Genomic DNA, 11,540 nt, shown 5'->3' with positions numbered 1-11,540 from the left:
GTTTAACGCCAAAAAGGAGACACCTCAGCCCTTGATGAGTCCCCGTCTTCTTTCTATCCATACAAAGGAAAGTTAATAATATCAGTGGGCGCCACCGGCCCCAACAGTCGATGCTGGCAAACTTTTGCGTAGTACTACCCCTGTCCTCTTTCTCTCTAATATACTGCGACTCTCATGCCTGGCCGCCCATCCTCTCGCCGATGCTGTGTCCAGCCTCTCTCTCCCGTTCGTCTTTCCTGATCCACCTTCTTCCTCAAGTCTCCGTGTAAAGGTATCGTTGCTGGGCAATCCGGGCCCATATTTCCTTAAATAATGCTGTGGTGGGGTGAACTCCACAGAATTCAGACTTCAGTAAACATCCGCCCAACGCCAAGAATCATGCAAAGACCCGCAAGCTGCGACCGCAAGAGAAGGTCATCTCACGTCTTTGACTCGTTTGGCAGTTGCCTGCATTCTATGACCGGACAACAGCCACACAAAGATGACAAAGATGCTGAACAGGGTCACCCGAACAAAGTGCCGGATACGAAACCGCATCTTGGCATCGTGGACAAACAGGTTTGACAAGTCAGAAAGATCAAAGTCGGTGAGATACTTGATGTCGCAGTCTCTGATCTTGGGCTCGGCGTAGCTCCTGTACTCATCCACAATGGGGCTAAGCTCCCAGCCCGTGACCTTGCGGACCACGCCAACAACACATCCAGTGCGGTGCTGTAGCCATGTCAGTGAGTGGAAGAGTGCGACGATGATTGACGTCTACACACCTTGCCGTGGTTGCAGTGAATGAGTAGCGGGTGGTGTTCGCGGTTCAGGACTAGCCTCAGAATGGCCTTCATTGTCCGGATGGGGATGGCCTCCTTCTTTGTGCCCTTCATATTAAACACATGGTGACGGATGCCGTTGCCAGACATGAAGGCCGTGTAAGGCTCATCCACACCATCCTTCTGAACAAGGGTGCTGTCGAATTGGTCAGCACTCGGAGCTCGGTGAAACATGAGTAATTGGGGATGGCTTACACAATGGACTTCAAGCCAAGATTCCGAATAAAGCCGAAATCCTCGGGCTTGGGATAGCTACTGCGGTAAACACCAGGAACAACGACGCCAAAGTTGATGGGTCTCCCATCGATGGGCAAGATTCGCTCTATACTCGGAAAAATCGGCGAGGCCAGGGGCGTCTTTAGCTGGTCGGCAACTTTTGTGAGTGCATCGTTGAACCGCGCCGAACTCTCCTCCGCAGGGACGACTGCCTTGGGTTTCTCGTCTTCCACAACCATAACTATTTGCTTCTGGACAAAGCCGTCAACCGCAGAGTCGGGAGCGGTCGCAGACTCGCGCGAGCCTCGTCGTGACGGGCTTCTGGCCTGGTACTTGTCGGCCAGCTCGAGGGGAACAGAGTCTTCTTGCTTGGAATTGCGCCTTGCCGGGCGGTAGGCGGGATCTTCTTCTGGGTGGCCGCCTTCGTCTTCAAGGAACAGTCTTGTACTCCTTTTCGAGACCATCGCACCAGCCATGTCGGGCGGGTTTGTGCAAGTGACTGGTAGAGGTCGCGGTAGAGAGACAGAGAGAGAAGGAGAGAGGGGGGGAGAGGAAGAGGTTTGCTCGCGTGACTGATTGGGATGCTTTTTCGGGGTTCGTGGGGTGGTATAGTTCAGCGGTACTCCAGTAGGATGAAGGTTAGGAATGGGTAAGAGGTTGTGAGCAGGTCGGAATAGCGTTTGATTCGGGTTATTCAAGTTCGACTGAACAGCGTGCAATGGTTGGATTTCCTCCCGTGGGACAAGAGGCAGTTGTTGAAAGATTGTCCCTTCGCGTGTCTTTACAGACAGACGCAGACCTGGCGGACGGCAAGTTGGAGATTGAGGTCCATCTTGTCGAGTGCGCGGGTAAGGGTAGTCAGTGATGTTGGTTGTGTCGCAGGCGGGCGACCGGTTGGGTGATGCTCGCAAGGGCCCTCGGTGATGAATTTGGACGAGGCGGGCGTGGAAGCGAGAGTATTGGATGAGGGAAGAGAGGCAGATGCAAGGTGAGAGGGAAAAAAGGACCCTGGGGAAGCAGGCGGGAGTAGCGGGTTAGTAAATGTGTATCGTAATCTGATGCGTGTGGTGGGATGGAGGATCCGCCGCGCTGCGATGGTCGAAGTGGGAAAGGGATGTGGGTGCGTCAGGAAGAAGCGGCGCGGGTGGAATGCTCGGTCGGGTACACCATCGTAAGGTATAGATGCTCAGTAAAGAGGGGGCGATGTACTTGTAATGGCGTACCTTACTCGCATGGCAGGTCGAGGCGGGTAGGCAAGGAAGAGAGTGGACGGACAGGTAGGGGAGTGGGCGTACGGTACCTGGGATATTGCTTGACTTGGCTTCGTGGAATTGCTTGGCCAAGACGAGATGAGGTGAAATGGGGAGATCTGCCTTGAGGCTTGTCTCAGGTTCAAGACTCAAGTATTGGCTGAATAGTCTGGGGGGGGAAGAGAGAATGGCCGTTCAAGTGGGGGACGAAGAGGAAGAGAGAGGAAGAGAGGGGAGGCAAGGGACATAGGTAGACTACAGCGGAGGACTGAGGGGACAAGGCCAGGCCTGGAGGAAAGGAAAAGAAGCACGGGGGCCTTCCAGAATACCTCCAAAGGTTCAGATAGATACGCGCACTCTAATTAATGATACTTTGCTATGTTAGAGGTCGAGCGGACATGGTGTGGGTGGCGGTGGCATCACATCACAGGATTTGGGGAACAGAGACACCAAAAGTCTATGGCCTACTGAGAACTGGACAAAGGAAGACAGAGAAACAGAGAAACAGAGAGGGAGACACAGAAACAGCGAGGAGGGTGAGGGAGAGGAACGGCCTGATTCGGGTTTGACAGGCAAGGAAAAGTACAATACGGAGTATAGAGAAGGAAAAAAAAAAAGGCTAAGAAAAAAAAAGAGAAATCTAAAGGTACCACTCGGGACAATGCAATGCACAAAGGTGACATGCCCTCCAGGGTATGGCGGGTGGGCTGGACTCGGCGCCCACTCGCGACCACTGCAGTCCTCAGGCCAGACGACGGTCTGAAGACAGGGTACGCAGGTCGGCGGAATGCTGCCAACCATATAGGTACCGGTAGACCACGCACTTTGTACCTTTTCTCACGCAAAAGCATATGAAGATACAATTCAGCCTAGTGTGGGGACGCCTACCTGCCTAGTGTACTGCCTAAACCACAAACGAGCAAGGTGCAAAAGAGTACGTACCGTGTATCTTTTCTCTACCTATACCTACGGAGTACGGATACAGTATATGGATCACAGTACTTGTATTCATAGCACAGAGTCCATTTCGACATGTGTAAGAATCATGCGTGCCTAGTGAAGTGTACTCTATACATCCATTGTTTACCGCTCAATGGCAATGTATCTGAGCGTCTAGGATGTATCTTGTTGATTTCAACTGTCATAGTGGAGGTAGGTTTCTACCGGTACCTACCTAGGCACCTAGGTATCCAGTACGTACCCTCTTGCTCCGGCTACCATGAACAAAACACTGGGGAGAACCCATCGTCAACATCATAACTTGCACCAACCCGGCCAAACGGATGCATTGGGGACCACCCGCTGGCCGTGCAACGAGATGCGAGAGAAGATCAAACTGCCCCATTTGCCCTCTCCCCAAACCGGGCCCCTTAACGTCTGCCACGACGGACGGGTGGGCTCAGTCGTCAACTGTGACCAGAGACATAGACCGCCAAGCCAACAGCAAACGACAACGACACTGCGAGGCTCGCAGATCGAAAGAGTGGTGCGATACGAAAACACAGGAGAGGTGCCGGGAGGCGATCCGTCCGCGTCGCAGCCACAGATCGACATAAAATGGGCAATAGAAAAAACATTGACGTTCAGCCACCGGGAGAGGAAGGCGGCGTCCTGGCTTTCTGCAGCCTGCAGGCCAGACGCCGGCTCCTTCAGCTTCTGCCACTCACACAATGTACATCAGCCAAGGTACGTACGGTTCCAAGGCGGCGGTTGCTTCAGCCGTGGTTGCACCGTCTCCCTCCGAGCCAACGATTAACTCCGAGGTGCGAGTGGCGGTTTACCACACGACGGCCTCGATCTAAAGCCGACAGCATTAAAGATGGACAGGCGCGTGCTACAAAGAAGGCTATACGCGTACTACTATGTACACTGTATACTAGCTGTGCTGGTGGGTACCTACCTAGGTAGGGAATGCACAGCTGCTCTCCCGAGTCCGGTCCCTGCGAAGTGGTGTCGTCCGGATACATTCAGCCACCCCAAAGCAGGCCCTCTGCATCGCCGCCCACGTCCGTCTGGTCATCCTGCGTCTCTGTCGTGCCATGTCAAGAGGACCACCAGTCATTTGGACCGTTAGCCACGACGACAACCTCGCCATGCTGCCAATCACCCCCAGCCCGTCCCTTTCCGTCTCTCTCCCTTGGGGCACCCATACACCATAGGCCTGCCATCAACATATCCCCAATCTCGAAGGATCCGTCTCGCCTCGTCTTGCCCCGTTCCGAGTCTCACCTTGCCTCACCTTGCTTCCTAGTGTCGCCATACTTTGCAAACAAGCTCATAGACCGACTCCAGGGCGCCATTCCAGAGAATTCACCCCATGTCGATGGGAACAATGACCGTCCTCAGTGCTTGTCATACGTCATATACAGATTATACACACAGCATGGGTAATCACTTACGAAACTTCTCCCGCACAGGGTCGGCCGAGCGTTAGGGGGGGGGTTGGTTGACAAGCACGCTACAGTATGATGGCTATGATGATGACAGGCTGCGTCAGCTGGGGGTCGGAAATGCCACCAAAGCCGCCTCGGACTCTCTCGTACCGTACCACTGGTACCTACTGCCTGCCAGCAGCAAGAAAAAAGGGAGAGACAAAAAAAGAAATGCAAAACTCGACACATTCCGTGGCTCATTACCTCACCAGCCCTCTCTCTCTCTCCCAACCTTGGTTACGCCTCCATGTCACGGAATCGGTGACGCTGCCAACCCTAGCCGGATTCAAGGAAGAAGGCACTACTGGTCTCTGGTTCTCCTCCCCCTACTCTAGGGACCCGGCATCATTACAAGGTCACCTGGGTGTCAGCACGACGGATGCGTCTCTTGTGAGTGCACAATTGTGTGTACTGTATTGTACTGCATTGTACTGTACATTTTGTGTTGTGCGCATTCAACGGCGACACGTGGGGACCCGCGATATCATCGCGTCCGTTCCCTGGCGGGTTCCATTCGGGCCGCTGAGCTGAAATCACTCACCGAAACCCTCACCCTTTCACCCTGCCAGTCGGACCAAGTCGCCTATTCGGCACCGAGCAAAGGGGGAAAAATAAAAATAGTTCCAATCTCGTCTCTCTCTCTCTCTCTCTCTCTCTTTTGCGCGCGCTATCTGTGCGTCTGACATCTGGGCGACAGGTAACCCCCAAAACGTGAAGAAGCGTCAACTCCTCCCAAAGTCGTCGCCGCCTCCCCAGCGGTTCCTACCCCTATTTTTTTTTTTATCTATTTCCCCCCCCCCGCATCAATGCCTATCCCGTGTCTTTTTGCAACACCTTCATGCGCTCCAATATCGGACTTGTGTCCCGGAAGACCCAAAATTGTTTCTATCCTATTGAATTTTTGTTGGGTGAACAGAATTGGAGCGCACAAATAGGTAACAGGATCGCAATGATGTTGACGACCAAGAAACACCCCCTTGCCCTGAGAATTATAGTTGAACTATAGTTGACACATGATTCCTGTCCACACACCTCCCCAAACCCTCCGCGTAGAACTAGAACGCGATTGCTGGGGCCGACTCGTGAAACACCACAGAGAGAGAGAGAGAGAGAGCCCAGAGCTTGTTCCAGTCGAGGGCGCCCTAGTGTTTAGCCCGCACAACATGGAGCCATAGGCGACGTGTGACGGGCAATGACGGGGCGCGCCTGTCTCTCCCTGCGTCCCCAGCCCCGCGGCTTCTAGCTCGTTCCCCGTGGCGTCGCTCCAGCTCGGATAGGGATAGCGAGGGCCTCATCAGTAAATGTTTGTCTCCCCATCCCAGTCTGGTATCTGCCAAGTCAGCCTCTTTCCTGTTATTTTGACAGCGCTGCCAACGGCCCCAGGTCTGCCGAAGTAAAGCCATCCCTCCCCCCCTCTGTGCATCACACCACATCGTGAAGCTAGAGATAACAAACGCACAGGTGGTGTGGTTGGGGGTGGGGGTACATATTGCGCTCACGTGTGTGGGAACAGAATGACAAGTACGAGTGGATAGTGAAATGCCGGATGGCGCGCTCGAAGTTGGTGAGGAAGAAAAAAAAAAGGTAGCTCTTCCACCCGTCCGCCCAGGCTGCTGTGCTGTGTCGCCGTTCGATGCCATGCTATCTAGACCTTTCCAAACCATTTAGGAAGAAACAAACCGGCGGACGGCCGCAGCAGACTCCTGATGTTGTTGTTGTTTTGTTGTTGTTGTTGTTGTAGAATCCGTCCGCACGCAGCTCGGATGATGTTTGTCTCCGATCCTCATGATGTAGCCCTATCCCAATGTATATAACGCCTGTAAACAAACGCCAATCAGTGCTTTGTGTTACTCATCTCATATATGCTCCTCCCCGAACAAGTCGGATGGGTCCAGTTCGCTCTCGCTTCTCCCCGATCTCTTAACAAGCAGCATTCCACATCTCGTGCGCGAGCATCGCGCCAATGACAGAGGCGCCCTGCACGCTCGATGTCGGCGTGCGGTTGCCCCAGATCTGGAGCGCAAAGTGACATGCCACCGCCACCTCGCCAATGCCTAGCGACGTGTTCACAATGGATGCCCAACTGGCTGTCCTCTCGTTGCGCATGTCCTTGATCGCGTCGCCCGTGAGGTGGATGGCAATGGCCGTGCTGAGAACCATGGCGCCAAACATCACGTCCCGACTGTACGGGTATGACGCTGAAGTCGCGTGGAGCCATGCGCCGAGGACGATCGCCAAGGTGAACACGTCCAGCAGCCGGTTGTTGCGCAGACCGCCCGTTCTCGCCAAGGGCCCGGCGCTGGCAGGCCCAGCGTTGTGGTTTCCTGTTTCACCCTCCTCTCCATCTTCAGGCTCGTCCTGACTCAGCGTAAAACTCGTGTTGAGCAGGTCCGCCAACGTGCTGCGCGGGTCGCTGGGGTTGGACGTCGATGGTGCGAAGAACTTGGGCTCCGCAAATGCCACCTTGCTCGCGCCCCCGTTTTCGTCATTGGTCGGCGCATTTCTTCCGGATGCGTTCGGGCTGCCGATGGAGAAGATGGACTTGTTTTCGACCGGTTTCGCGAGTATCTTGGGCCCGTTGCGGAGCCTTTGCGCTGGCGTGATGGGCGCTGGGGGTACCTTGTACCAGAACGGGCTGGAAGTCGGACCCGGATCAGGCTGACCGAATACCTGGTTCGGTGCCTTTGGGGGCCCAAAATCGTTGAAAGCGCGGTGCTTCGATTGCGTCGGCGACCAGTCCATCTCCTCTGCGTATTCCGGCTGAGGTGGCTTCTGTGGTGTGCCCAAGCCCATGTTGCGGGCGCTCGTTCGATGCTGCAATTCTCTCTGGAAGAGTGCCGGTGAACCAGAGCCAACACTGGTCGGGCTTGGGGGAATTGCTGGCGCAGGCCCGGACTCGGCCAATATATCATCCAATAGGTTTGCCATGTTCTTGTTGTCATCCCCACGGAGCTGTGATTTTTGTTGCGGCCTTGGCGGTGATGCCATAGGCGTGCTGGTGGTCTGAAAAAGCGGCGTCGTATCGATGCGGACGGATCGTTGTGCAAGGACGTATATCTAGGGTCAGAATGAGCAATGCCTTCATAATAACAGAGGCTGATGGTACTCACCGTCAGCATGAGAGCCGCCATCAAGCCGTGGAGGCTCATTTGGGCGCTGTCTTTAGCCGCGCGACCCCCCTTCAGTTCTGTCATTCTCATGGCCAGGAATCTCGTAAACAAGATGAGTCCCTGGAAAGTGTACCAGTGCGAGAGCCCAATGATATGCCGGGAGAAGCCCCGGAACACCTGGACGAACTTGGGATTCCACCAGACGCTGACGACATTCGCCCACAAGCTCCAGTGTATCAGCCGCTCCGGACTCGGAAGGAGTAGTGTCAACGCAATAGAGAGCCTCTGGGCGATGGTTGATTCGGCATCGGGGTCTCGCATCGGACCTTCGTCCACGTGCCGCCCAAAGACAATTACCAGGGAGGCAACGTGCCACATGTATTGACATGCGATTCCTCCGAGCCAAAGCCATTTTCCGACCTTGGCCGCGAATTCCAATGGCGTCAGTCGCTTAGGTGCGACTCGGTTCTTCCTGCTCCTATCCATCATGCGTCGCAGGTGGTCGGTCCTGGCCGTGTATCCAGCGTGATCAAGCTGGGCTTGAACCTTAGGCTCGCACTGGGCGCATATCTGAGGGTATCTCTGTTCCAGCCGCCGGCGGAACTTGTACATGTTCCTTTCCAATTCGGCATAGTCGGGGTGATCAGGGTCGTCGGGAAGATATTGCGCCAGGGAGCTGGTAAACAGGTGTTGGTTCTTGAGACATGTCGGACAGAAGATACTCTGTGACGGGCTCGTGAAGTCGGGGGAATGGGATCGCGCCGTCGCATATGTCGTAGTAGCAGGCACAGAGGTTGTCTTGGCCACTGGCGGGTCGGTAATGTCTCCTTGCTGTGGATCGTCAGATGGAGTCGGGATGCGCGAGGCGCAAGACGCGATGCGCCGCGGGGTGACTTGCCTCGTCTAGATAGTTGTTCGCATCGCAATAGAGACAGAGGAACTCGCGAATCAAGCCATCATACCTCGTTGATGAGCGTTTTCCGCAGTAGAAGCAGGTTAACAACCTGCCATTCCTCAGCTTGGCCATGTCGTATTGAGGTTCAAGGCTCCTCGGGCCGTGCAAAGCATTTATTATGTAGGCGGACAGCTGTGTGTCCTCTCAATTGTTGCCGCCAGGAACTTTCTGGGTTCTGCCGGGCGGTCTAGGGTGGTGTTCCTGGGTGAACGCAGGGGAACGTGCAAGGGTCTCTCAGCGGACTGGCAGGAGAATGAGGTCATGCACTCTCTTTATCGACTGCATTTCTTCTGTCAGAACCTACCTAGGTACATACATAGGTACCCAGTTATAGATAGGATGCGCTAACAAACCACGACAGATTGCAGCTGCCACCACCTTAGCCTTAGTATGCATATCCCGTAGGGGCTTGTAGAGCACCCCACAACTGCTTAGGTAGTGATAACTGGGGCGCTGTAAACTGCGCATTAACAGCCATTGGCTTGGCCTTATTTTCACTATACTTCACCTCAAAATTCAAGAAGGGCGCCATACTTGACCAGTCTTCACAAAGAGAGGGCTCCCCTTTGGGAAACACTGCGGCCTCAAAGAGACTGTGTTGGAGACGTGTGTGCAGGGAATTTTATGGCCACTCATTAGCAAGACCAAACTGAGAAGGCAAGCTTCACTTGCTCAATTTGCTGGTGAGTTGCCTGGAGATGTTCACAACACGTTGCTGATATAGCCCCAGAACCCGGACGTATTTCATCGTCACTCTTCGAAAAGTCAGGGATTGAAACATACTGAGGGGCTTGATTCCATAGAACTCCTTCATCATGGCAACCGCATCTACTTTGGTCGGCATCGCCTCTGCTTTCTGTGCGCTTGGCTTGGGGCTTATGTTGCGTTCCTCTTGGAGGGCCTCACTTGTAACTCTCCTCTTGGGTGTCATATCGCTCCTCATCTTCGTCACGGTATATATAACCCCAAAATCAAGCATCATATTTCATTATCCACTAATCCTACATAGGCCCGTCATCTTCAGCTTCAACAAAACCGACTGAGACGTCCTGTCTTATTGTCCGATATTGTTGTCAAAGACCCCACAAGCCTTGGCCTTCTGAAAGGAGCCTACTTCCTGGTCGTGCTGGGCTCTGGTGGTCATACGAAAGAGATGCTCGCCATGATGGAGATTGGTTTCCCAAACGTACCCAGCATGCATCGACGCTATCTCATATCCAGCGGCGACTCCATGTCTCTTAAACATCTCGAGGCTTTCGAGGGTCACCTCAAGAGCGCTCATGGAGAAGAGCAAGTCGGAAGCTACGACAAGTACATCGTTGCAAGGGCCCGGAAGATACACCAGAGCCTCCTCACAACACCCTTTACCGCCTTACTGTCCGTTACCCAGATCTTTCCGCTGCTGCTGTCGTCCCCATTCAAGGGCGTAAGAAGCCGCCAACAGTTCCCCGATGTTATCCTCACCAACGGCCCAGCCACGGGCTTCATAGTCGGACTGGTCGCTTATCTCCTCAAGTTGTTTTTCATCGTACCCGAGGATACAATGCAAGTTCTTTACATCGAGTCCTGGGCACGAATCCGCACTCTGAGCCTGACCGGTAAACTGTTCCACCGTACCGGTGTTGCTGATTTGCTGTTGGTCCAGCATGAGAAGGTGGCCAAGGCATATGGTGTTACGAATGCAGGCTGCATGGTGGTAAAGAGGACGAGGTGACATACAGCCTCGAAAAAGGGCATGATTGTAATTGGGGGGAAATCCAAGAACGAGATCGATCAAGTTGGTCGACAAACGACTTTACAGCTCGAACAGACAGAGGCATATTGCCATTGTGCACTTTTTGATGTGCCCGTATTGTACATGGGAGTTTCGTATTACATACACTTACAGGAACCGCAGCACCTCTGCTCAAACCAACGTCGATTCTGCAGCCGCTTCGGCGTCCGCTTCCTCGCCAAAGGTCGCCAAGTGGGGACTCTGGTTCTGCTCCAACGCGGCCGTCCGCTTGCCCGCCCAGCCCTTCCAACCCTCAAACTCTTTGTCTTCAAGGTCCATGCTGATCTGGAGCCTGTTCTTGCCAAAGTACGCCCCCACGTGTCTGGCCTCCTCCCTAGCGACGCGCTTCTCGATCTCCTCCTCCTGACGCAGCGCATAGAATTCCTTTCTTGCGACATCGTAGGCTTGGTCACGTTGAAGGTCGGCGTTCTGCATGAGCCAGAGCTGGCGCTGCACGACACTACACCTCTGGAGTTAGTTACCTGCGTCCTGAATCGACTTGCATATTCTAGTCAGACTCACCTTTCGCCGGTCAGGGGCAGACCAGGCTGGCGCAGCCCCCTGGCCCAGTCGCATCTCTGCGCGTCCTTTCCATCTGACTCAAGGATTATTCTCGGGCGTGCCAACTCCCAAGGGTGGTCTCTGTAAAATGTCGCGCGCAGACGATCCTCCGGGTGCGTTATTTTCGGGGGCTTGTAGATGTTGCTTGGCTTGCGCAGCTTGCGGTTGTTGGACCATTTCTGGACGGCGATGGGCCTCGTGAGGATCTCGGAAGGCGGAATGTCTCTCATGACCTGGAACCATGGCGGTTCCTGGACGGGAAAGCCGGGTAGAAACTTCGTGGTGAGCTCCTGGCTCACAGCCTGGTAGATCCGGCCGGGCCTTATTTGTCGACCCATTCTGGCCTGAAGGATGTCGTCAGAATCGAGATTCCCGTATTGCCCCCGAGGATGGAGGCTCACTGGTTACGGTCAATGCAGCA

The 11,540-nt window shown here is 54.3% G+C and overlaps 4 protein-coding genes across 4 annotated transcripts; 2 read left to right on the top strand and 2 right to left on the bottom strand.

The window, feature by feature from the left end:
- Positions 1 to 414: 414 nt before the first annotated feature.
- On the bottom strand, positions 415 to 1,513 carry LY79DRAFT_593914 (tyrosine phosphatase; the record flags this gene model as incomplete). The annotated part of the gene is made up of 3 exons (XM_060561622.1): positions 415 to 711; positions 765 to 957; positions 1,017 to 1,513. 3 exons carry the CDS (start codon positions 1,511 to 1,513, stop codon positions 415 to 417), a joined length of 987 nt encoding a protein of 328 aa, XP_060409051.1.
- A 3,043-nt stretch (positions 1,514 to 4,556) lies between these two features.
- Positions 4,557 to 5,332, top strand: LY79DRAFT_411318 (uncharacterized protein). Its single transcript, XM_060553097.1, has one exon. The coding sequence runs from the start codon at positions 4,753 to 4,755 to the stop codon at positions 5,248 to 5,250; it is 498 nt and encodes a 165-aa protein (XP_060409050.1). The 5' UTR covers positions 4,557 to 4,752; the 3' UTR covers positions 5,251 to 5,332.
- A 1,179-nt stretch (positions 5,333 to 6,511) lies between these two features.
- On the bottom strand, positions 6,512 to 9,069 carry LY79DRAFT_411327 (Ima1 N-terminal domain-containing protein). The gene is made up of 3 exons (XM_060553098.1): positions 8,728 to 9,069; positions 7,830 to 8,660; positions 6,512 to 7,776 (listed from the first exon to the last, which is right to left on the bottom strand). The coding sequence occupies exons 1-3, from the start codon at positions 8,854 to 8,856 to the stop codon at positions 6,640 to 6,642; spliced, it is 2,097 nt and encodes a 698-aa protein (XP_060409049.1). The 5' UTR covers positions 8,857 to 9,069; the 3' UTR covers positions 6,512 to 6,639.
- A 172-nt stretch (positions 9,070 to 9,241) lies between these two features.
- LY79DRAFT_662777 (oligosaccharide biosynthesis protein Alg14 like-domain-containing protein) lies at positions 9,242 to 11,428 on the top strand (the record flags this gene model as incomplete). Its single annotated transcript, XM_060562824.1, has 5 exons — positions 9,242 to 9,467; positions 9,515 to 9,737; positions 9,794 to 10,494; positions 10,673 to 10,864; positions 11,278 to 11,428. Exons 2-5 carry the CDS (start codon positions 9,600 to 9,602, stop codon positions 11,426 to 11,428), a joined length of 1,182 nt encoding a protein of 393 aa, XP_060409048.1. The 5' UTR covers positions 9,242 to 9,467; positions 9,515 to 9,599.
- Positions 11,429 to 11,540: the final 112 nt, after the last annotated feature.

Source organism: Colletotrichum navitas (genome assembly GCF_030913465.1).
Source record: "Colletotrichum navitas strain CBS 125086 chromosome Unknown LY79scaffold_92, whole genome shotgun sequence".
Lineage (NCBI taxonomy): Eukaryota > Fungi > Ascomycota > Sordariomycetes > Glomerellales > Glomerellaceae > Colletotrichum > Colletotrichum navitas.
This window is presented reverse-complemented; position numbering and strand designations above follow the sequence as displayed.

What these genes read in the sequence shown, in the direction of transcription:
- LY79DRAFT_411318 (XM_060553097.1), top strand. Translation starts at nt 4,753, where the DNA reads ATGATGGCTATGATGATGACAGGCTGCGTCAGCTGGGGGTCGGAAATG.
- LY79DRAFT_411327 (XM_060553098.1), bottom strand. Translation starts at nt 8,856, where the DNA reads ATGGCCAAGCTGAGGAATGGCAGGTTGTTAACCTGCTTCTACTGCGGA. An exon ending in CGAACAACTATCTAGACGAG is followed by an intron (nt 8,661 to 8,727) that starts GCAAGTCACCCC and finishes GACGATCCACAG; the next exon opens with CAAGGAGACATTACCGACCC. An exon ending in TGGCGGCTCTCATGCTGACG is followed by an intron (nt 7,777 to 7,829) that starts GTGAGTACCATC and finishes TTCTGACCCTAG; the next exon opens with ATATACGTCCTTGCACAACG.